This window comes from Vigna angularis, chromosome 4 (assembly GCF_016808095.1).
Source record: "Vigna angularis cultivar LongXiaoDou No.4 chromosome 4, ASM1680809v1, whole genome shotgun sequence".
NCBI classification, from domain to species: Eukaryota; Viridiplantae; Streptophyta; class Magnoliopsida; order Fabales; family Fabaceae; genus Vigna; species Vigna angularis.
Genome location: NC_068973.1, coordinates 20,136,865 through 20,158,675, shown reverse-complemented (window position 1 = coordinate 20,158,675; position 21,811 = coordinate 20,136,865). Strand labels below are relative to the sequence as shown.

The 21,811-nt window shown below is 34.6% G+C and overlaps 1 protein-coding gene across 1 annotated transcript; it reads left to right on the top strand.

Moving 5' to 3' along the window:
• Positions 1 to 15,500: 15,500 nt before the first annotated feature.
• On the top strand, positions 15,501 to 21,811 carry LOC108330326 (uncharacterized). Its single transcript, XM_052876337.1, has 9 exons — positions 15,501 to 15,666; positions 16,818 to 17,043; positions 18,053 to 18,229; positions 18,414 to 18,506; positions 18,971 to 19,153; positions 19,250 to 19,352; positions 19,431 to 19,613; positions 20,040 to 20,506; positions 20,833 to 21,811. The coding sequence occupies exons 2-9, from the start codon at positions 16,843 to 16,845 to the stop codon at positions 21,571 to 21,573; spliced, it is 2,148 nt and encodes a 715-aa protein (XP_052732297.1). The 5' UTR covers positions 15,501 to 15,666; positions 16,818 to 16,842; the 3' UTR covers positions 21,574 to 21,811.

Here is a 21,811-nt window from a genome sequence, read left to right as displayed (position 1 = left end):
CACTCCCACTTCATTTCTCTACTTTTTTCGGGTGACGCCACACCCAAACAAGCCTTGGGTTTCCTTCATCTCGATAAAGGAGAGATAGTTTTTCACATTTTTCAACACATCCTACAGAGACTTTAAGGGAAACTTTCTCAATGTTGCTTTTCTTGAGGTCGGTCGTTCGCATTTTTATTTTCCGGACGGACGACCTAAATTTCCTTTTTATTGGACCAATTGTCCCAAGAAAGTTATTTATTGGCCCAAGTCCTCCATGACGCTTGAAGAGCTAGAGGTGATTAGCCAGCTAAGTCAATTACCCCTCAAGTCCTCCTCCCGCACGCTCATAGGCTACTTGGGCTCCAAAAATCTTCATATTAGAGTGTTCGGTAAGTTATTTTAGACCTTATACCGAGCAGTCATTTGTAACTTATCTAAATTTCTTTTTGTTCTACAGATTATCTGAAGAGGTCCGATGAGGAGTGCTCCTCTCGTCCTCCCATTACACCCAAGCCTACGGTTGTGCAGACTTCGTCGGTTGACCTTGAGGTCGAGACTGCTGCCTCCTCTCACTAGGCTGATGATGCTTCCGCTCGTAGAGCCGATGCTATTCCCATCTCTTCGGCTCCTATGCAGAAGAAGAATAAGAGAAAGGCTGCTCGGGAGCCCTAGGTGTTCTCAAAGCGCAGCAAAAGGACTCTTCCTGAAGGTCCTCCCCTCTCTAGGCCGCTCGACCCAAACATATGGGTGGCCCGACGAGTTCAATTCGATCGTTTCCCGAAGGAGAAGGAATACTTCAAGGAATGACAGAAGAAGAGGCCTCTCGTTGGTGAGTTTACAAGAACGTTCCTCACCGAGCGTTAGACTCTAGGAATTCACGTAGAATGTTTCTTAGGTCAAAATGTTAAGGTGAGAGTTACAAGAATATTCCTCACTGATAATGGTTGATTTCACCGTTATTTTGGATTCAATTTTGATAAAAAATGAACCCTTTTTGACTTAGAAACTTGCTAGTTCTCTTGCTTTTAGCTTGCTTTTGTGAATAAGAGAGTTGAGGTTATACTTGAGGATTTTATCACTAAATTCCCTTGATTTTGTAGGAGATTGGGAAGAATTGGAAGAGGAGTTAATATATCAAGAAGTTGGAACCCAGAAAGGACAGAAAGATCACCACAAGAGAAGGCTGCAAGAGGTCGCAGGACGCTTGGGCGCCCTTTTCTGGGGCCCTTAGCGCTGGAGGTCTCGCACCCACGCCGAGCGCCCTTTTAGGGACGCTGAGCGTCAATCTTCGAGTATTGTTTCACGCCTGGGCGCCCTAAGTAGGAGCGCTGAGCGTTGGCGACGTTGGCCCATGATCCAATTCATCTTTATTTAAGGACTTGCACGTTCTAGAGCGGGTATCTTTTGACAGAAGGGATGCAAATTCAGAGTTTTTCAACTCTCTAGAGGCAGAATTGGATGCGAAAGCTCTCCTTTTTGGTTTTTAGGGTTTATCTTTCATTCTCATTCCATTGTACATCTAGTTTCTCCATGACAAGAGGGAACTAAATTCATTTGTTGTTGGGGAAGATGTAACCTCTAAACTCTCATGTATTTGAATTGATTCCGATTTATATATGCTTCTTTCATTAATTGATAGGGTTATTCTCCTATGCTTTATGCTTGTTATGGTTAACTCATTCATGGCATGATTTTTTATTTTCTTTGTTATTGACAAATACCTAGAAACCTAGAACTGGAGAATTTCTCCCAAGGGAACTATTGTCTAAACATAGGGATAGAACGCTTGGTTGTCTTAAGCTTTCGTTTGTAATGTAAAATTAATTATTAGGGATGCAAGACATTGTGGTCTAATAATTAAGCATAGGCTTCTTTCGCCGAGACATCGGGTTCTAAGTAATTTAGAAAGTGACGTTGACAATTAATAAAGAAGAAGAATTCTTATATGCATGAGAGTGATTAGGTGAAATCTAAACCCTAATAACATCTTCATCTCATAATTCCAACATCATCATTCACTTTTGTGTTTCTCTTCAATTGGTCAAAAACTGCATTCATATTTACTTTCTTGGTTTTACATTTAAAAACCCTAAATTGTTCTTCAAAGTCTTAATTAGTTAAGTAATTACATGACTGTTTAGTGTCGTGAGTCTCTTGGGAAACGATACTTGGTCTTACCATTTATTATTACTTCATACGATTTGGTACACTTGTCGAGGTCTTAACACTCATTGAGCGTTAGACTCTAGGAGTTCATTTAGATCGTTCCCTAGGTCTTTTCATAGAACTTGCACAAACTTTGGATGGAAAACACATGATATTATTAATGGTTGCATTGCGCATTACATCATAAACATTCAACTGAAATAAAATTTAAGGTGTGATGCATTCCAAGTGTTGGGGATGGCTTTGTTTGTCGGGTGTTCCAAACGATAGGCTCTGTTCTTTAAGTTCTCAACAACCCTGAAAGGAGTCCATGTTTGCATTCATGTAATCTGTTTTGTTTTAATAAAAAGTTTATGATTGTTGTTGATTTTGTGATTGTTGTCTATTTACTTTATTTGTTCTATTTGTTGCTTATTTACCGCTTTATCTGGATTATATTTATTTTTGTTTATTCGACTATGTCCACTAACAACATGCAAAAGATATATAATACATAAGACTTAAAACTAAACGTTGAAGTAAGAATCACTACATCGTTTAAATGTGTATTTGTTAAACATAAAAAAGGGGATATTGTTAAAGATAAAATCATCTATAATACCAAACGCTCTCATGTTTTGAAGTTTAATCAAATAACATTAAAACAGAGTAATAATCTGAAAATAACTTAGGGTAAGAACACAAGACTTAAAGCCTAAACACCAAACAAACACAACCTAGAACCATAATCCCCAAACATAGAAAAACATAGGAAAACACTTAGGTCTTAGGAAATAGAATAACATCTAGGCTAAAACATCTAGACACATGGCTAAACAATGTTTTTGCCATCAAAGTTGGTCCTAGTGGAACTATTAACCACCTCAAAGCTCGTCTTGTTGACAAAGGTCACACATAACTTTTTGGGTTAGATTATGGTGATACCTTTTCTCTAGTGGTAAAGATGGCATATGTGTATTTGTTAAACATAAAAAAGGGAGACTGTTAAACATAAAATCATCTATACAACCTAACACTCTCATGTTTTGAATTTTAATCAAATAACATTAAATGTGTATTTATTAAATATGTATATGTTAAACATAAAAAAAGGGTGATACATCGTTTAAATGTATATTTGTTAAACATAAAAATGGGGGAGATTGTTAAAGATAAAAGCATTTATACAATCAAACGCTCTAATGTTTTGAAGTTTAATCAAATAACATTAAAACAGAGTAATAATCAGAAAATAACTTAGGGTAAGAAGACAAGACTTAAAGCCTAAACCCCAAACAAACACAACCTAGAACCAGAATCCCCAAACATAGAAAAACACTTACGTCCTAGGAAATAAAATAACATCTAGGCTAAAACATCTAGACGCATGGCTAAACAATGTTTTTACCATCAAAGTTGGTCCTAATGAAACTATTGACCGCCTCAAAGCTCGTCTTATGGATGAAGGTTACACATAAATTTTTGGGTTGGATTATGGTGATACCTTTTCTCTAGTGGTAAAAATGGCATATGTCCATTTATTTATAGCCAAAACAATGACCTTCTTATTAACTAGATGTGAAAAATGCATTCCTTAATGGCAATTTGTAAGAAGAGATTTATATGGAGCAACCTCTTAGATTTATTAATCAGGGAGAGTCTTCTGGGTTGGTATGTCGTCTTCGCAAATCCTTATATGGCCTAAAACAATCTGTTATTTTAAAGTACATTAAAGGATCTCCTAAAAAATGGTTGTTATATGGTTATAATAACCATACAAAAGTGGTTTGTTATTCTGATACTGATTGGGCAAGATCTCCTTCTGATAGAAGCCAACATTCGGATATTGTGTCTCCATTGGTGGTAACTTGATCTCTTGGCACTTGTGACCTTGTTTGGCTTAAGCAATTTTTTAGAGAGTTAAAATTTGGAGATATCACTCAAATGACGCTTATATGTGACAATTAGGTTGCTCTTTATATTAGTTATAATCCTGCCTTTCATCAGAGAGAACCAAACACATTGAGATTGATTATCATTTCATTTGAGAGAAGATTGCATTTGGAGATATCAAGACTGAGTTCGTTAATTCAAGTGATCAGTGTTAACTCATTGGCAAGAGTACCAAATCGTATCAAGTAATAATAAATGGTAAGACCAAGTATCATATCCCAGAAGACTCACGTCACTAAACAATCGTGTAATTACTTAACTAATTAAGACTGAAAAGTTATTTTGTTGGTGTTTAAATGCATATTCAACAAAAGTAAATATGAATGCAAATTGATCAATTGAGGCTTGACACAAGAATGAATGGTGTTGATAATATGAGATGATTACGTTGTTGGGGTTTAGATTTCACCTTCCTTACTTTCATGTATATAAGAATTCATCTTCTTCATTAAATTGTTAACGTCACTTTCTAAATTACTTAGAACCCGATCCCTCGGCGTAAAAAGCCTATCCTTAATTATTAGACCACAATCCCTTGCATCCCTAATAATCAATTCTACATTACGAACAGAAGCTTAAGACAACCAAACATCCTATCCCTATCCCTAAGCAATATTTCTTTTGGGTGAAATTCTCAAAATCAAGGTTTCTAGGTATTTTCCAATAACAAAGAAATTCAAACATCATGTTATGAGTGATCAAAACATAACAAGCATTGAGCAAAGGAGGACATCACTAACAATTAATGAAAGAAGCATAAAATAATTCAAATCATATTCAAATACATGAAAGTTTAGAGGTTACATCTTCCCAAACAACAAATGAGTTTAGTTCTCCATAGTCATGGAGAACCTTGGTGTACAATGGAATGAAAGTGAGCTAAAAACCCTAGAAAACGAAGAAAAGAGCTCTCGCATCCAAATTTGCCTCCAAAGGGTCGAAAAGTGTGGTTGTGCGCTTCAGCCTTCCAAAGATGTGAACTACATTTTGTTTCTCTTTTTTTTCCTTTTTTTTTTTTGCAGAAACAACTTGAACTATGAAATTGCAATGTAAAATGAATTCAATACATGAAAAGTAAAGGAAAGCAAACCTAAAACTCCCGCCAAAGGGGGAGAGAAGAAAGTGCACCAAGCTACAAAACCTAGAAGAGAAGAAACGTGAAAACTGATGGCTAGGAGACTGTAGAGAAATCTGCTTTTAGGGTTTTATATAACCAAAAGACCAAAATGCCCTTCTAATGGGCTTGTCTTACAAAATGACCTAAAATTAGGCCCAAAGTCCTAAAGTTTGACCCAATGACATTCTAAAACGAATTTAAACTATACTATTGACGTGGCCACCCTCTTGAAGTCCCAGAATATGATTCCAACATTGTGCATCTGGTCACTTCATCTGACCGTTCGATCATTAAGGGCTCAATACTGTTCGGCCATTAAGGGTTCAGCAAGTTCATGAACTGGTGTGCAGTGCAGTCTTTACAAGACCGTTCGGTCATGCATTCTCAAACAACAGTGGTTTGTCGTTCGTTCTCAGACCATTCAGTTTAGCAAGCTCTGCAGGTTGCTATGTGACCGTTCGGTGTAACATTACAAGACCATTCGGTGCAGGCTTTCATAGACTGTTCGTATCAGTAGTGCTCGGCCATTCGGTGCAACAGTGCTCTGCAGGTTAGCTCACTGGTGTCTGGTATAGGCGTTATCAGACCGTTCGGTTCATGCCTTCCCACATCGTTCAGTTCTATGCATCATTAGACCGTTCGGTTATGTGCAGTAGGTTCAAACCCTTTCTCTACCTTTCAAACAGTGATTGTCCTGTAAATAATGATTGGAATAATTAGGCCTAAATAATTCAAATTAATTAAAATAAGAATTAATAGACTTATTAAGCCCAAATAGTGAAAATGCGACAATAATTGAGAATTAAACACAATTCACTAACATAATTCGGTGCGAAAAGCTAAGTGAATAGTACAAAATAGTGATTCATCAATTAGACCACAATCCCTTGCATCCCTAATAATCAATTCTGCATTACGAACAAAAGCTTAAGACAACCAAACATCCTATCCCTATCCTAGACAATATTTCTTTTGGGTAAAATTCTCCAGATCAAGGTTTCTAAGTATTTCCCAATAACAAAGAAATTCAAACATCATGCTATGAGTGATCAAAACATAACAAGCATTGAGCAAAGGAGGAAATCACTAACAATTAATGAAAGAAGCATAAAATAATTCAAATCATATTCAAATACGTGAAAGTTTAGAGGTTACATCTTCCCCAACAACAAATGAGTTTAGTTCTCCATAGTCATGGAGAACTTTGGTGTACAATGGAATGAAAGTGAGATAAAAACCCTAGAAAACGAAGAAGAGAGCTCCCGCATCCAAATTTTCCTCCAAAGGGTCGAAAAGTATGGTTGTGCGCTTCAGTCTTCCAAAGATGTGAACCTTAGGGGGTTAAATAGATCAAAAATAAGTTCAAAGGCCCAACACGCTAGCGCTCAATGCCCCTACTTAGAGCAACCGGGTGCGCTTGCGAGAGAAGTGGCGTTGAGGGCCCTAAAAGGGGCAACCAATCGTCCCGCAATACCTGGAGTCTGGCACTCAGCGCCCGTCAGGGGGCATGTAGGCGCTGGTGCGTAACTGATGGCGCTGAGGGCCCCATAAAAGGGCAACCAGGCGTGGTTGCGTGAGAACCTGCGCCTAGGGTCCCAGAAAAGGGCAACCAGGCGTCATCAAGTATAACTTCAACTCTCTTATTCACATAATTAAATTCAAAACAAGAGATTAAGCAAGTTTATAAGTCAAAAATGGTTAATTTAGTATAAAATTGAATCACAGATAACGGTAAAATCAACCGTTATCAATCAGTTAACAAATATTTTCATTAAGTCTTTACGGGGTCCGAGAATTGATTATATCTGTAGCAACCTTGGTACATACGATTTGTATGCACTAGCTTGAGGGGGATTGTTAAATATATTATCTTTATCTTTTATGTTTAGTTAGTTTGTTATTATTTCTTATTTGTATTTTGGGCTTAGCCTATATTTTGAGAATGGGATAGTGTTGAGTAGTGTTAGGGTAACACTAAGTGGTTTTAGGGTGTCATTGAGCACTATCCTTGTACTGTAAGTATGGAACAATTTAGTTCCAAGATGTTGGGTGATAGAAGTGTGTCACTAAGCATGACTTTTTGCGAGAAGAATGGCGTGAGCGCCACCTTTTGCGAGAAGTCTTACACTGAGTGCCACCTCTGAGCCTTAGTGTGTATGTTTGTTATTTTCTTCTTCTTTGGTTGTTTGAAATTGTTGAGATTGTTGATAGGGGGAACACTGGTTTAGCTTAACACACAATCTCAGTAATATCTGAGTTTTTGATGGTGACAATGCATAATTAATAACACATGTGTATTGTGTGTTAATGTTCTATGCTTACATGTTATATGCGTATATGAGAACATGATTGTGTTGTTGTTGTGTTGTTTATTTTATTTCACTGTGTTATATATGTTATTTTATACATGAATGCATGACACATGTTTTTGGCTGAGAAAAACCACAAGCACTAATGTTGAACTTTAATTGTGTGGCAAAGCAACAGTTTGAAATCGATTACATTATGGGGTGAATCGATTAAAACTCGTGTATTTGTACAAACGTTTTCAAGTGTGTTATGAGAAGTTTTTCAAAGAGAAAAGTTTTCAAAACTTTGCATAACACTGTTGCATAACTGCCACAACGACTATATTTTTAAAATCTATTAATGCTTGATATAACTGTCACAACGACTATATTTTTAAATGTGTTGACCAAACATTAAATGTTATTCGACTGCATTAATTGTGAATTCAATTAATTGCTTTGACTACTATTATCTGTTATAACTGAATTGGTGTATTCGATTGCATTAGTAGCAAAGTCGATTATGTTGTGTCTGATACAAGTTTATCTATATATTGACGCGAATTTGATATATGTATAGACTTTTGTGATTCTAACATTTTCAAATTCTTTTACAGAAAAGTGTAAAGTTTAAAGAAAGAGATAAAGCTCCAAGAAACTAGTTTGACCGTGGTGATCAACTAATTGTGATTTCTTGAAGAGCAAGATTGCTGAGTTTTCAAAGTCTGATCTATCTACACATTTGGGTGTCTACTGCAAGATCAGGTTCTACAATCTACTGAAGATTGGGTTGAGTTCCCTGTTGTGATTACAGGAAGAAGGACGTGATGCGTTCTTGACTGTGAGGGTGCCTCAAAGGGGTTGGACTACAAGAGAGGAGAATCTTACTGCAAGTTTGTTTGTGTATTGCCTATATTTTGATTAAAGGGTTAGAGATGTGTTTTATATTTTTGACGTGAGGTCTCTATAAAACCTTGTTGTAAAAACCTTGATCATTATAGTGCATTGGCTTCCTGTGGTTGGAAGGACACTAGATGTAGGCTTGGCCGAACCAGTATAAAAACTCAACATTTGATCTTTCTTATCCCTACTCTTTTACATTCAATCAATTATACTTTATACGCATTCAATTAAATTTCCGCTGCATTAAAAATCTTTTAACTTGCGTTTCAAGAAAAGTATAAAGCCATCTCTTTTGGTGAAAAAGATTTTGACAGTTTTAAATTTTATACTTCACCAATTCACCCCCCTCTTGGTGTGAGAAATTAAGTCATTCTATTTTAACAGAAATAAATATGTGATGAGAATGATATATATTTATAGTGTTGTTTATTGTCATTTGTGATGATGAATGGTTGTGGACAAGTATGGTGATGATGTTGAGAGAATTTGAAGGAGAAATTCTTTGTGGTGGTAATTGAAGTACCTCAAAAACACTAGAAGAGGGGGTGAATATTGTTAAATGGAAAACTTTTCGCAACCCTTTAGATATAGCACGTTATCGAGCTCTGAAATTTTCTTTTAAAAGCTTAAACGCTCGACTTGATAAATATTAATAAACGACAGTAGTTTTTGACGTGTTATTCAAAATATATCCTGTAGTGTTTTGTAAGAACTTCCTGTATGAAAAATGATCGTTTAGCTTGAAAGATTCTTGTGTTTGAAAGTAAAGCGCAACTATAGGTTTCTGTAAGAGGATCGTTTAGATAAGAGAATAGATAATTGCACAAGTGTTTTTATACTTGTTTACTCCAACTGAGCTACGTTCAGTCTCCTCCGTAGAGTGTTCCACTATAATCTTCACACGATTACAAATGAGTATTCGCATCACTCTTGGTCTTTGAGTATTAGCACCACTGTTGGTACTCAACAACCCTAACCGAGATTTTCTGAGTATTCACACCACTTTTGTTACTCAACAACTCTAGTTGAGATTTTCTTTGAGTATTCACACCACTCCTGGTACTCAACAACCTTAGCCAAGATTTCCTTGAGTATTTAAACCACTTCTGGTACTTAGCAACCTTGCTAAGATTCCTCAACTTAAATTGAGTTCAATTGTAAGTATTTTAATTCTCTTTAGAATTGCAATCAATGATTACTTACAAGTTGTTCAGACTATATCTCTCGCAGAGAGGATGTGATTACAATACAAAGTAGTATAAACACTCGCAGGTGTTTCTCTCTTTTCTCTTACAACAGTAAGCAATACAACAATGAAGCTTGTAAGTATTTCTTTTCTCTTTTTCTCTTCTCTTCTCTTTTTCTTTTCTTCAACTCTGATGTATTCTTTTTCTTGAACTCTATCTTTTCTTTTCTCTTGAGTGCTTGTAGGAAGAATGTTTCATTGTAAGCTTCTTACTTGACTATCCTCTTAAGCTATTCTCTTGATTTTCCTTTTGAAAGTTCTTCTATTTAAAGACTTCATGAATATTTATTCGTTAGATTGAGCTTTTAGCCTTGATATTCGTGCTTTTTCTTTCTTCTTTGTACAACAGTCGTTGGGTAAGTCAACTTGTCAAAGTAGGCATGCTTTTTCAGTATTTTTCTTGAAGTAGGTTGTACGTTCTCTTTAGGTATGACTTCAAGTGAAGAACATTTTGTGAATATCTCATTTGTCTCTAACGTCCACTCTTGATATTTGATTTGTAGCTCTGTGGATGCGTGTAGAATAACTTATCTACAAATAGTAGAGTAAATTTGCATGTAGTAGATATGTCTTTTCTTATAAATTTTGTTGTTTTTGAATGTTGAGCATTTAATGTCATTTAATGCTTGCTCGGAACAACAAAGTGTTTTTTAATTTTCTATCATTAGGTAGAATTTTACATTAAGCTTTTTTCTAAAGATGCTAAGCATTGTATAGAAACTTCATCGTTGGAAAAAGTATTCTTTAATCTCATGGTATCGTTTAGTCAAGTAAATGCTTCTTTTGGTTTTGTCTCTTCTTAGATAGATAGTGTTTAACTTGTTTAAGCTTTCTTTTTATATTTTGATATTTAATGTCTTTTAATGTGTTTTGTCAGAGACATTGACTCAACTTTTTGTTTTCAAGAGTTATGTTGAATACCTCTTTTAGGTATGATAAGCATCAAGCATTTCACATCAACTCTCTTAGACGTTTTAGGCACAATAACGTTTAGCCATGCGTCTGGGTGTTTTAACCTAGATGTTTTCTATTACCTAAGATCCTAAGTATTTTCCTAAGCTTTTCTATGTTGTGGATTCTAGTTCTAAGTTTGTGTGTAGGTTTTCTATGTTTGGGGATTCAGTTTCTAGGTCTTGTGTTTTCACTCTAAGTTGTTTTCATATTATTATCCCGTTTTAATTTTATTTGATTAAACTTTAAAACATGAGAGCATTTAGACGCATAGACGATTTTGTCTTAATAGTAATCTTAGTGTATGCATTGACATTGGGGGTTTAGTAAGGAGGTATCCTAATATTCTACCAACCATTCAACTTATATAGAGAGGAATGGTGGGGAGAGAATGACAAGAGGTCATAGTCCTTGGACTGATTTAGTCCTAAGTGTGAAGAGGACTAACTTTTTTAGTAGTAGGGTGATGACCCATTTGTTTATGACTTTGTAGAGTATAAATACTATGCACGCCTATAGTGAAGGCCAATGTCAAAGGCATGTATCCAGATAATTGAATCTAGAATGAGTTTTGATATTTGGTATGGTTGTTTATGAATGAGTGATGTATTATAGTAATTCTATTTTTGTTTTATGAAAACTCTTTTGCACATTAGCGTACCTTGTTGTTTCTTGTGTGTTTGTTCATTTTTTTTGTCATGATCACCTTATTAGTGTGAACAAATGAATGATAGGTATTAAAGAGTCTCTCGTTGAAAACGACGATGTAATAAATTTTTCATATTGGTCGTCTAATAATAATTCTTGATTATTTTAGATATATTTATTACTGTGGTTATTTTTTTAAATAAGTGTATTAGTACTATATCTGTATTTTGAGATAAATTTATTTTGTTTTATCAATTTTATAATATCTTATTTATCCATTGTACGTAGCTAAAATTGAGATGCTACATATCATATATTTGTTAATATTTTTTAAAAAATGTTAAAACATCTTTATGATCAATAATAATATTTTAATAATAATAATAATAATTGTAACATCCCGATTTAGTAATATAAAATTACCAAGATGAACATTACATAGATAATGATATAACAAGAACTACCATTTTACGAAGAATAAAATTCTTCACCTAAAAAATAAAATTCTTCACCTGAAGAATAAAAACACCACCTACACTGCAAGCTTCACTCCCAACCTTTTGCTGAGACAATTGAAAGATTGTATCCCTAAGCTCACACCATTAAGGTGATCATTGCAAAAGAGAAACAACAAACAAACACAGACCATAGAAAAACAAGGGTAAGCTAGTGTACAATTGAGAAGCGATACATATATATACACTCATTTAAAACTTGTTATATACAACCAACATATCACTACAAAATTGTCAAACACTTTATGCAAAACACTTATTATGAATAAACTGTCCGGACTTAGAATGATCGTCGAGCTATGACGGGTTGTGCACTCGTGGTGGCTTCTACTACTTTGCAAAGCCATTGCCAATGAGTTTCACCCTACCACACTCACGAGGTTAGTCCGTTATCACTCACCTTGGATCATACTGGAAGCACCCAAGACTAGGACCTTCTAATACTCCTTACGACATGAATCAATCCTCTCTACTTGAGAATGAAAGACCATTGAAGTTTCAGGATAACCCTCAAGATTGAGCTCCTGCATTCATTCTAAACATACTTGAATCTCAACAAGAGCATTCACTTTGGAACATACTTTTACTTTGAAACACAACATAGGGCACCACCATGTAACCTCTCCAAGAGGATCATGGAATTACGTCCATCAACCATACTTAAAAACCATACTTTCATTCACTTTGAACCACCATTCATACCTTTAAATCACATAATTTTATGTGTAGTTAACATCCATGTTTATCCTTTATTATATAATACAATACACTCTCAAACATACTTCACAAACCAAACAACACCAAACATAGTACAACACAAGATGATAGAAAAAGATAGTAAACTAAACTCAGAACTTTCGCACAGTGCACCCATTCGCAGAGCGAGACCAGGAGTTTCTCGCACAACGACACAACTCGTTGTGCGAATTAACTCGCAGAGGTACCAGACCTCAACCATTCGTATAGTGCCCAGATTCTCTATGCGAATCATCAAACAGAGAGCAAACCCCACAGTCATTCGCACAGCGCACCCTCTCGTTGTGCGAATTGCTCAAACAGAGAGCCACTCGCCAAGACCACTCGATGTGCGAATCCATTCGCACAGCGAGTCTGCATAATTCTACAGTACGAAATTCTGCAAAATTATACAACTCAAACCCCTCTTACCAATTCTAACTATTTTTCCCAAATTCTAACATTCCTAGATTGTGTTATACACTCAATTAAACTTAACTAAGTGTGTTTAAACCCTTCTAACATCCATCTAAACAAGTAGCTACCAAATCTCAAACAAAAACTCAACTTAGAGACTCAAACTGAATTCTACCACTTGTGGCACAATTCCAATTATTTTAGGGACTCTAACTAGTCCCATATGTCTTACCAAGACTATTCAATCCGACTATTTGCGCACAGAACTCCAAACTCAAGTTTTCACTACTACACTTCCTTAAAACAAGTTCTAAACCAACAAGAACTCTACACATTAACCACCACACACTCCTAACTCAATTCTCTCACAATTAAAGTATTGAACATAACTCAAACCAGTTCATAAGCAACCCAAACTTCATCCAATCAGTTCATCAACCATTTCTCACCATTTCACTACCTTAGACCCTATTTTAGACCAAATAACCAACAACCAAGATTACTCTTTTCCTTTAACAGTTCAATTAGCACCATTCACTTTAACAACATCTATTTCAACATCATAAACATACACACAACAGATTTCACATGTTTACAACATCCATCAACATACAAAGCATGAATTTCATCCAATTACCTAAATTATCACTAACACAAAACCACAGTTTTTCAGCTAACAATTTAATCCTCATATTCCATCAATTCACACCACATACTTCAATTAAAGCAATTATCTAGCTTTCCTTACCTCTGATCAACAACACAGCTCACAGAAACCCCAACCGCTTGCTTGCACCGCAAGGAATTTCTAGAAACGCCTACAAATCACCAATTGGTGATAGAAAACAACTCTTAAAACCTAGATAGAGCTATAAATTGACGAGAAAAGCAACCCCATACATGCAAACAGAAAATGTTGCACGATCAAGGTTAAAGCCATATGGGAAAATAGGAGAAACGACTTACTGGTTGGAAACAAGAAACTGATCAGTCAAGATTGTAGCCCTCGACGCTAGGATCTTCTAGGCACTTCTTGATCGTCGAACGAATAACTCAATCGTGAGAAATTCTAAAGAGAAGGTAGAGATCTAGAAAAGTGTTTTTTAGAGAGATGATACGTTTTAAAATAATAAAACTCGTTTATAACAAAATTATTTATAATAAGACATTTTAATATTAAAAATAATCGAGTCTCAATATTTTTAGACTACCATCACTTCTAAAATACCATTTTTCTGGGGTTTTACAATAATAATAATGTAGTAAAGTTTTAAATTTATTTTTTATTATTTTTTAAGAAACATTATAATAATAAAAAATTATTTTAAATTATAACTGAAATTTATTATTCTTAAGTTATTTTTTAATTTTTTTTTGCTCTCAAAATAATTATAATTTAATTTCTTAATTTTTAATTAATTATTTTAAATTAATTTATTTTAATTTTAGTTTTATAGTTTTGATTTTTTTAAATTTCTTTCCTTTGTAAGGATAAAAAATTTAAAAAATATTTTTGAAATTTAGTCTTCGAAAATCGAATTTTGAAAATATTTTTTATATAAAAAAAATCAATTGAGAACTCGATGAAAATGGAATTTTTAACTATTACTAAACTCATGTAAAAAAATAATATTGTACTAGATTTATTTTCGGATTCAAAAAAATATTATTTAAAAGAAAATCTTTAAAAAGAGGAATAACTAGTTATAATATATGAATAGTCAAATAACTGTCATCTTTTATTTTAATTGTAGTAAACATTACTTTTTAATCTCCGTTCGTATAAATATATTATTTTTTATTTTAATGCACTGTAATAATTTGATTAATTTTGATAGCATGATATGTAAGGATGCTATAATGACATCATTACTTCAAATAGAGAAAATTAATTGCTAGGGCCAATAGAAGAAAAATGGAGATGAGAACGAAAATATTCATATTTTAACTATTTAAATATTTATATATTATCCTACTTTTTTTATTTTTTCTCAAATTTGGTTAAAAATATCCTCAATTAGTTGTTCAGTCTTCCTTTTTTTCCTTTTTAACAAAATGGATGAAACAAAAAAGTTGGATCTTTCATCAAATTACTGTTATCTTATCCAAGATATTCTTTTATATGTTTTTATCTCCCTTAACATTCCGAAATTGAAAGTTCTGAATAGAAAAGGTTGTAACATTTGTATGGTATTTATTTAAAAAATGAAGTTATGCTTTTATATCCTAAAGTTTTGAATAAGTTCTCTTTTACTAATTTTCAAATTAAAAAAAATATATATCAGCGTTGAAATTCAGTAAAAATGTGATTTTAATCATCAAATTCAATTAAAAGATTAAAGATAGTTTTAAAAATAAGGAAATAGAATAATTTTTTCTATTTTGATATGAAAAGTAAACTTCTTTTCTAATTTGGAACCAAATTCAATGCATCCAAATTTTCAGAAAATTAAAGCATAATTAAAGATTTAAAGAATATTATAAAAGATTGAAAAACCTGGGAAATAGTCAATGTGGGTCAAAAAAGGTAAAGTCAAGACGTGGTTTTCGAAACTAGGTGGTTTTAATTCTTTTCATGTGTTAATATATATATATATAAGAACAAAGATCCCGGTTCCTGCGACGACAGATAATGTGGGCCACTTTGTGAATGATATTGAAGGAGAGAGTTTGTGCTGAACAGTTCTGAGCGTTGGTGACGAGGTTTGGATCCCTCCAGCCAGCTGTATCCGAGACAAAAGCTAGAAATTTTATGCATTTTTTCTGGTAAAATTCTTTTTCTTTGCATCTGTGTTGTTGTGGGTATAGTTGAGGTATGACTGCAAGGGGGTTTCGTGGGAGAAATTCTGTGAACCCTGTGTACTCTTTATTTGAGTCATTGATTTTTTGTCCTCGTTTCTTGGGGTTTTCTGTATCAAGAACGGAACCTTTTACTTGTTTGGGTTTTGAGTTGGGAATAGGGTTTTTTGTGGGGTTAATTTTTTCTACCCTTCCTCTGAATGCAATTACTGAATTCGAATTTGTACATATCCTGATATATCTGCCGTGCTTGTGACATGCTGTAACATGAAACGTTCTAGCCTGCTTTTGATGTCTTCTTTTTGGTGTGTTCAAGAGTATATGTGCGGTAGATTAGTGTTTGGAAAGAAGGTATATTAAGGAAATGATGATGACGATGATTTTGATCATATGTGGATCAATAGAGCCCTAAATGAGAATCTGGGTTAAACAGAGGCAGAGGAAGGCTGAATAATGTGTTGCTAGAAACTATTTAAAACACCCTGAGTTAGAATGTTTTGTATTAGTTGGCTGATTCGAAAATTTTACTTCGTAAATAAATAAACAACATAAGAAAAAGAACATTATAATTTTAGTGTAAGCAGTTAGTCAAATTTTTCTCCCTTACTCTTAGCATCTCAGTTGATTTCATTCACAATAGAGGGGGACAGGTGTGCCTAGTGGAAATCCAAACCCTGACAGCATTATTGTATCTGAATCTTAAAGACTTTAGTAAATTTAAATTAAATTACAAGCTCATTGTTTGCTCACTGATATTTTATTTGCCTTTAAAGTTCTGGATACTTCATTGTAATTTTTATATTAAATTTAATAAATTATTGGGTTTTGAGGGCATACTAAGTGTGAAATGGTCATGGAGGACTATCACAGTGGTCAAGCAATGATTTTCCCTTTGTTACTATGCAGAATTAATAAATTGACCCCACAAATCTTGGCTCGACAATTTTATGTCTAACTAGTTACAAGTGTCCCATTTTTAATCCTGTTTTCATGAGTTTTGTTATCATATAAAAGGAAATTAGTTTCTGGGGCAGTTTTGCTATTGTACATGCAGTGATTGAAGTTACTTCCAAGATATTGTGTTTGTGCTCGTCTTACATGTCTATTTTTTTTTCTAGAGTTCTAAGCTCTTACATCTGGGCTATGGATGATATACAAGAAAATTTGTTATCATCCACCTTGCCTAGCCAGCTCTTATCAATCGACGAGGAACTATGGCAGATGGCTGAAGAGAGAGCACAAGAGATACTATGGACAATTGAACCAAATGTATTATCTGAGGTGAACAGAAAGGATGTTATTGATTATGTTCAGAAGCTGATTAGAGGTTGCTATGGATCTGAGGTTAGAATATTTTGATCCAATTATGATATTTATAAAAATTATTGCCTGAGTAGGTTTTCTACATCTGGTCTTTTCTTCATTTAACGAAGTTTCTTTCTTTCCCTCATAATTTGTTGGGTGTTCTTATCGGTTGCTGCTTTGAACTGTTTGTACATAATTAGATTCAGTTTGATTGACGAATGTTCTTTTATATTTTGTAGAAATGATTGACGATTTTTTTTCCTTTTCCCCCTATCATACTTTTCTTTTAAGAGCAGTTAGATTTGAATGTGATTTTATTATTTATTTTACTGTCTCTTAACATGAATTTACAACCATGGTGTTGGCTCTTTTATACTTCTACCATACCTTACACGTGCAGATTGACACCTTATCCTATTGAATGAATCCTTTTCTCCTTTTATATTTTGATATCTAAGAAACATAAAATATCATGTAATGGAAAAGCAGGTTATCATTTTCAATTCTTATGATCAGCATAATCCTACTTCTGCAGGCTGGCTTAAAATCTTCAAACTATTTTTAGTTTCCTTTATATTGTTCACTTCCTCTCAGCTTGACCACCAGTAAAGAAAACTTAATTTCCAATTTATATGAATTGATACTTCATGGAATCACAAGCATGCATGCACAAATTGTCCCCAGCCAGCCCAAGATTTACTGCCCGAGTTAAAAAAACATGTGCAACATGTAGCTCGCCCACTGCATTTGATAAATTTCATTTCTCTATACCATGAGATTTGTAGTTTTAAAAACTTCAAAAAGCCTGAATTGAAATGATGTTGACGTATTTTGCTAGTAATTGATTGCTTGGGTGAACATTGTTGACATCTGGAATTGGAAACTAAATCCATTAGGAAAAGGCTTGAATATCAAATTTACAGATTCTCTTAATCTTCATTGCACTTAAATTTAAAAGCATTTTTTCCGCACTAGTTGATTTAACTATATTTATACCATGACCGTGGTGATTGAAAATGAATGTTTTACCTTTGTGGATCTCCTACAGGTCTTGCCATTCGGTTCTGTTCCACTAAAAACCTATCTTCCTGATGGAGATATTGACCTGACTGCTCTTAGTCATGAAGATGCAGAGGAGGATCTGGCACAGTCAGTATTGAATGTACTTCAAAGTGTAGATGACCCTGAATACCAAGTAAAAGACATACAAGATATACGGGCGCAGGTTGTTAAACAAAATTTTCTTCTAATCTGCTATAATTTTATTACTGGCTTTTACATTGAATTACTCATTTTCTTTGATTGACCTTATTGGAAGTGGTGTTTAATGTTCTTATTGTGAAAGGATATCTCCTCTGCTTTGTTAGACTTACCTTCTTTTGTTTGGATCATTGGATGATGGACCCCAGGTCCGGCTTTTGAAATGCACAGTGAAAAATATAGCAGTTGACATCTCTTTCAATCAGATGGCTGGACTTTATACTCTACGTTTCTTGGAGCAGGTATTTGTATTAATTGATATTTACCCTTAATTGATGTTTGATTTCTACATACCGTGTGGTCTGTTTCTGTGTTTCAGATGTCATGTAAGGAACACCTTAAAAAAAATTCCATGTTTCAATTCAGTCAACTTGCTTTTTAGTGGTCTCAATGATGACTTCATTGTTTGCCTTGCCCCTTTCCATTCTCTTACTCCATTCATTTTCTTGATAAATGAATGTTACCAATTCTCCATCCTCATAATGTATCCGTATTTTTTTTATTAACATCTTACAAATACTTGTTGATATCTAACCTTCTAATGAAATTGATAGGATATAGGGTACCCAGGAACCTAACAGAAATTCTACTATCACTTCATTTGTAATTGCAAACAGAAACTTCACCCATGTTTCTGATTAAATTCAATTTTTTTTTCAGTTTGTATTCAGGCTTTGCTAATTTTGTTAATTGGAAATAATTTTAGGTTGATCAACTTGTTGGAAAGAACCATCTCTTCAAGCGCAGTATTATCTTAATCAAAGCTTGGTGCTATTATGAGAGCAGACTTCTTGGTGGACACCATGGCCTGTTATCGACATATGCCATAGAAATATTAGTCTTGTATATTATCAATCGTTTTCACTCTTCAGTGCGTGGTCCTCTAGAGGTGCGTCATGCCTTCCATCAATAATATTCTTTGCACCCTTTCAGCATCTGTTTTTAAGCTCCAAGAATAAAACCACTGAATTACTACTACTAGCAGGTGCTATACACATTTTTAGACTACTATGGCTCATTTGATTGGGACCATAATTATGTTAGTATATGGGGTCCCAAAGCCTTAACCTCCCTTCCAAAAGTTGCTGGTAAGTGTTGCAGTGTGTAAGCAGTTGGATGCTTTTTCAATCTTCAATCTTTGATATACCCATACTCGCTTGTCGCAGAGACAGCAGAATGCGATCAGGATGGATTCTTGCTCCAGAAAGAGTTTCTCAGAAATTACAAGAATATGTGCTCTTTTCCGGCAAGGGCATCTGAGCCTACTGTCCATGAATTTCCTGTCAAGTACATGAACATCTTGGATCCTCTTAGAAATGACAACAACCTAGGGCGCAGTGTAAACATAGGTAATTTATTTTTTCCTTCTAAAGATGATGGATACTTTGCACCTTTAACATGGTAACAAGGAAAGCATATGATTTATGGTGAATACATAGACACTTTAATTGGTTGGGCTTATTCACAATGATTAAAGGACGTCATATTTAGTAGATCCAAACTTTACCCTATGGAAAATTGTTATAGTTTAGAAGGTCTTCAACATCTACAAGTTCACAACTCAGCATACTGGTGAAAATGCATCAAGACTTATTAAAATATCATTATAGATATCAATATTTGATATACTCCCATGATGACTTTTAAGTTGTATATGTGATACTGAAATAATTAGATACTGCGATGTTTCATGATAGTTTAACACTCTAATGGTTTACATTTTAAAATTCTTAGTTTACTTCCACTTATTTCCCTAGTTTTTTACTTACCTGCAGCCAGTTTACATCGATTAAGATTTGCTCTCTCCTATGGTGCTCGAAGGCTTAAGCAGATCCTCACACTTCCGGGAGAAAACATGGGTGCAGCACTAGAAAAGTTTTTCTTCAGCACTTTAGACCGGAATGGGAAAGGAGAAAGGGCGGATGTTGATGTTCCGGTTTCTCCATTTGGTACTGGAAGATCTGAAGAGTGTGTCCTCCGTGGAGATTGTGAAAGTTACTATGGTGGCTTACAATATATTCAGCTGTATCGTAACTATACCATGCCAGTAACTGCACATTCCAGTTCTCCTTCAAGGCCTTCTCAGGACGATATGCTTGCATTATCAAGGCAGCAAAACTGGAGTATGATTTACCAAGGCGGTACAGATGTATATATCCCAGGACAGTCACTTTATCATCCAAAGTACAGCCTTGAAGAAGGAGGGAAATCACGTGGAACAGGCACATACATCCCTGACTTGGTATAATGTCTTTCTTCTATCTATATAGATCTTGTTTGGATAAATTTTCCTTACACACACTTATACAAGAGAATAAAATATAGAAGTCAAGGTAAATGGGAGTTCTCATGTAAGATAAAATTAACTTATGGACTTAATTTTAAAAAAGTTCCTTTATTTAAATATCCAAAAGCTAAGATGCATAAGATGATTATAGCTTATGGAGAATCTCGATGTATTTTATCTTAGTTACTCTTACAAGTGTTTATGGAGAAGTGTATTTAAATAGGACCTTATATTAAGATTATAAAACACTATATCATTCCCAAAATGGTTGAATCTTGCAGAATTATAATTCCTACTGGGATATACGTGCAAGGACGAACAGGCCAAGGAGATATACTTCTGTAAAGCACATTGCAGTGCCCAAATCACCTCCGAAGAAGCAAGAAGAGGAGGAGGTTCACTATGAGACGGACACGAGTAATGGTAATTCAGATTCCAGGCTTTTTGATCTCTCAAACGAAGATTTCCCCCTTCTTCCATGCAATTGCAAGGCTACACAGTCAACACAAGCCCAAGGCTATGCTCCACTAGCCAAGATTCATTCTGAGACAGGCGTTTATGGTAATTCAATTATGTCTGAGCCTTCAAATTTGTCCCTTCCATTAGTAAAGGTTCATTATGAGACAGACATAGATGGCAGTAGTCCAGGGTTGTTTGAACTCTTTAAGGAAGACTTCCCCCTTCTTCCTCCTAAGGTTTGTTCTGAGACCCGAATGGATGGTAGTTCAATCTCAACGAAAGATTACCCCTTTCTTCAAAGCAATCTCAAGACCGTCTGCTCAGAGTCTGGTCAGTTAACTAAGCAAACCAAGAGTTTTCCATCCTCAAAAGAAGCTAAATGGAAGGGTATTGAGTTTGGCTCTTTCAAGAAATCACAGTCAGTGACAGAACCAAGTTTATCGACAAGGGATGAGAAACAAGACTGTGATGTTTCATTAACACAAAAAACTGTATCTGTAGTTCCGAAGGTGCCAACGGAGAGGAAAGAGAAATCTCGCATGACCAATGAGAAGATGTATTGAACGTGTTGACGTAGATATTTTGTAGGGTATACATAAGTAAAGTGCTCATGTTCTGACCGAATAACTGAAAAATAGTGTTAACTTTTCCTTCTTTTTCTTTTATATTTACATATGTAAATTTGAGAGAAACATGAATATCCTCGAACTTCAGGGGAACAAACAGTTGGTGGGAGAGTTGTTGACCAATTTTGTGCCATTTGGTGGTGGGGGACAGAATGACAACTCCCTTTTAATTTAA

Coding starts and splice junctions, on each gene's coding strand:
- LOC108330326 (XM_052876337.1), top strand. CDS start 16,843: ATGGATGATATACAAGAAAATTTGTTATCATCCACCTTGCCTAGCCAG. Junction 18,507..18,970: donor CTCTACGTTTCTTGGAGCAG/GTATTTGTATTA, acceptor AAATAATTTTAG/GTTGATCAACTTGTTGGAAA. Junction 20,507..20,832: donor GCACATACATCCCTGACTTG/GTATAATGTCTT, acceptor TGAATCTTGCAG/AATTATAATTCCTACTGGGA.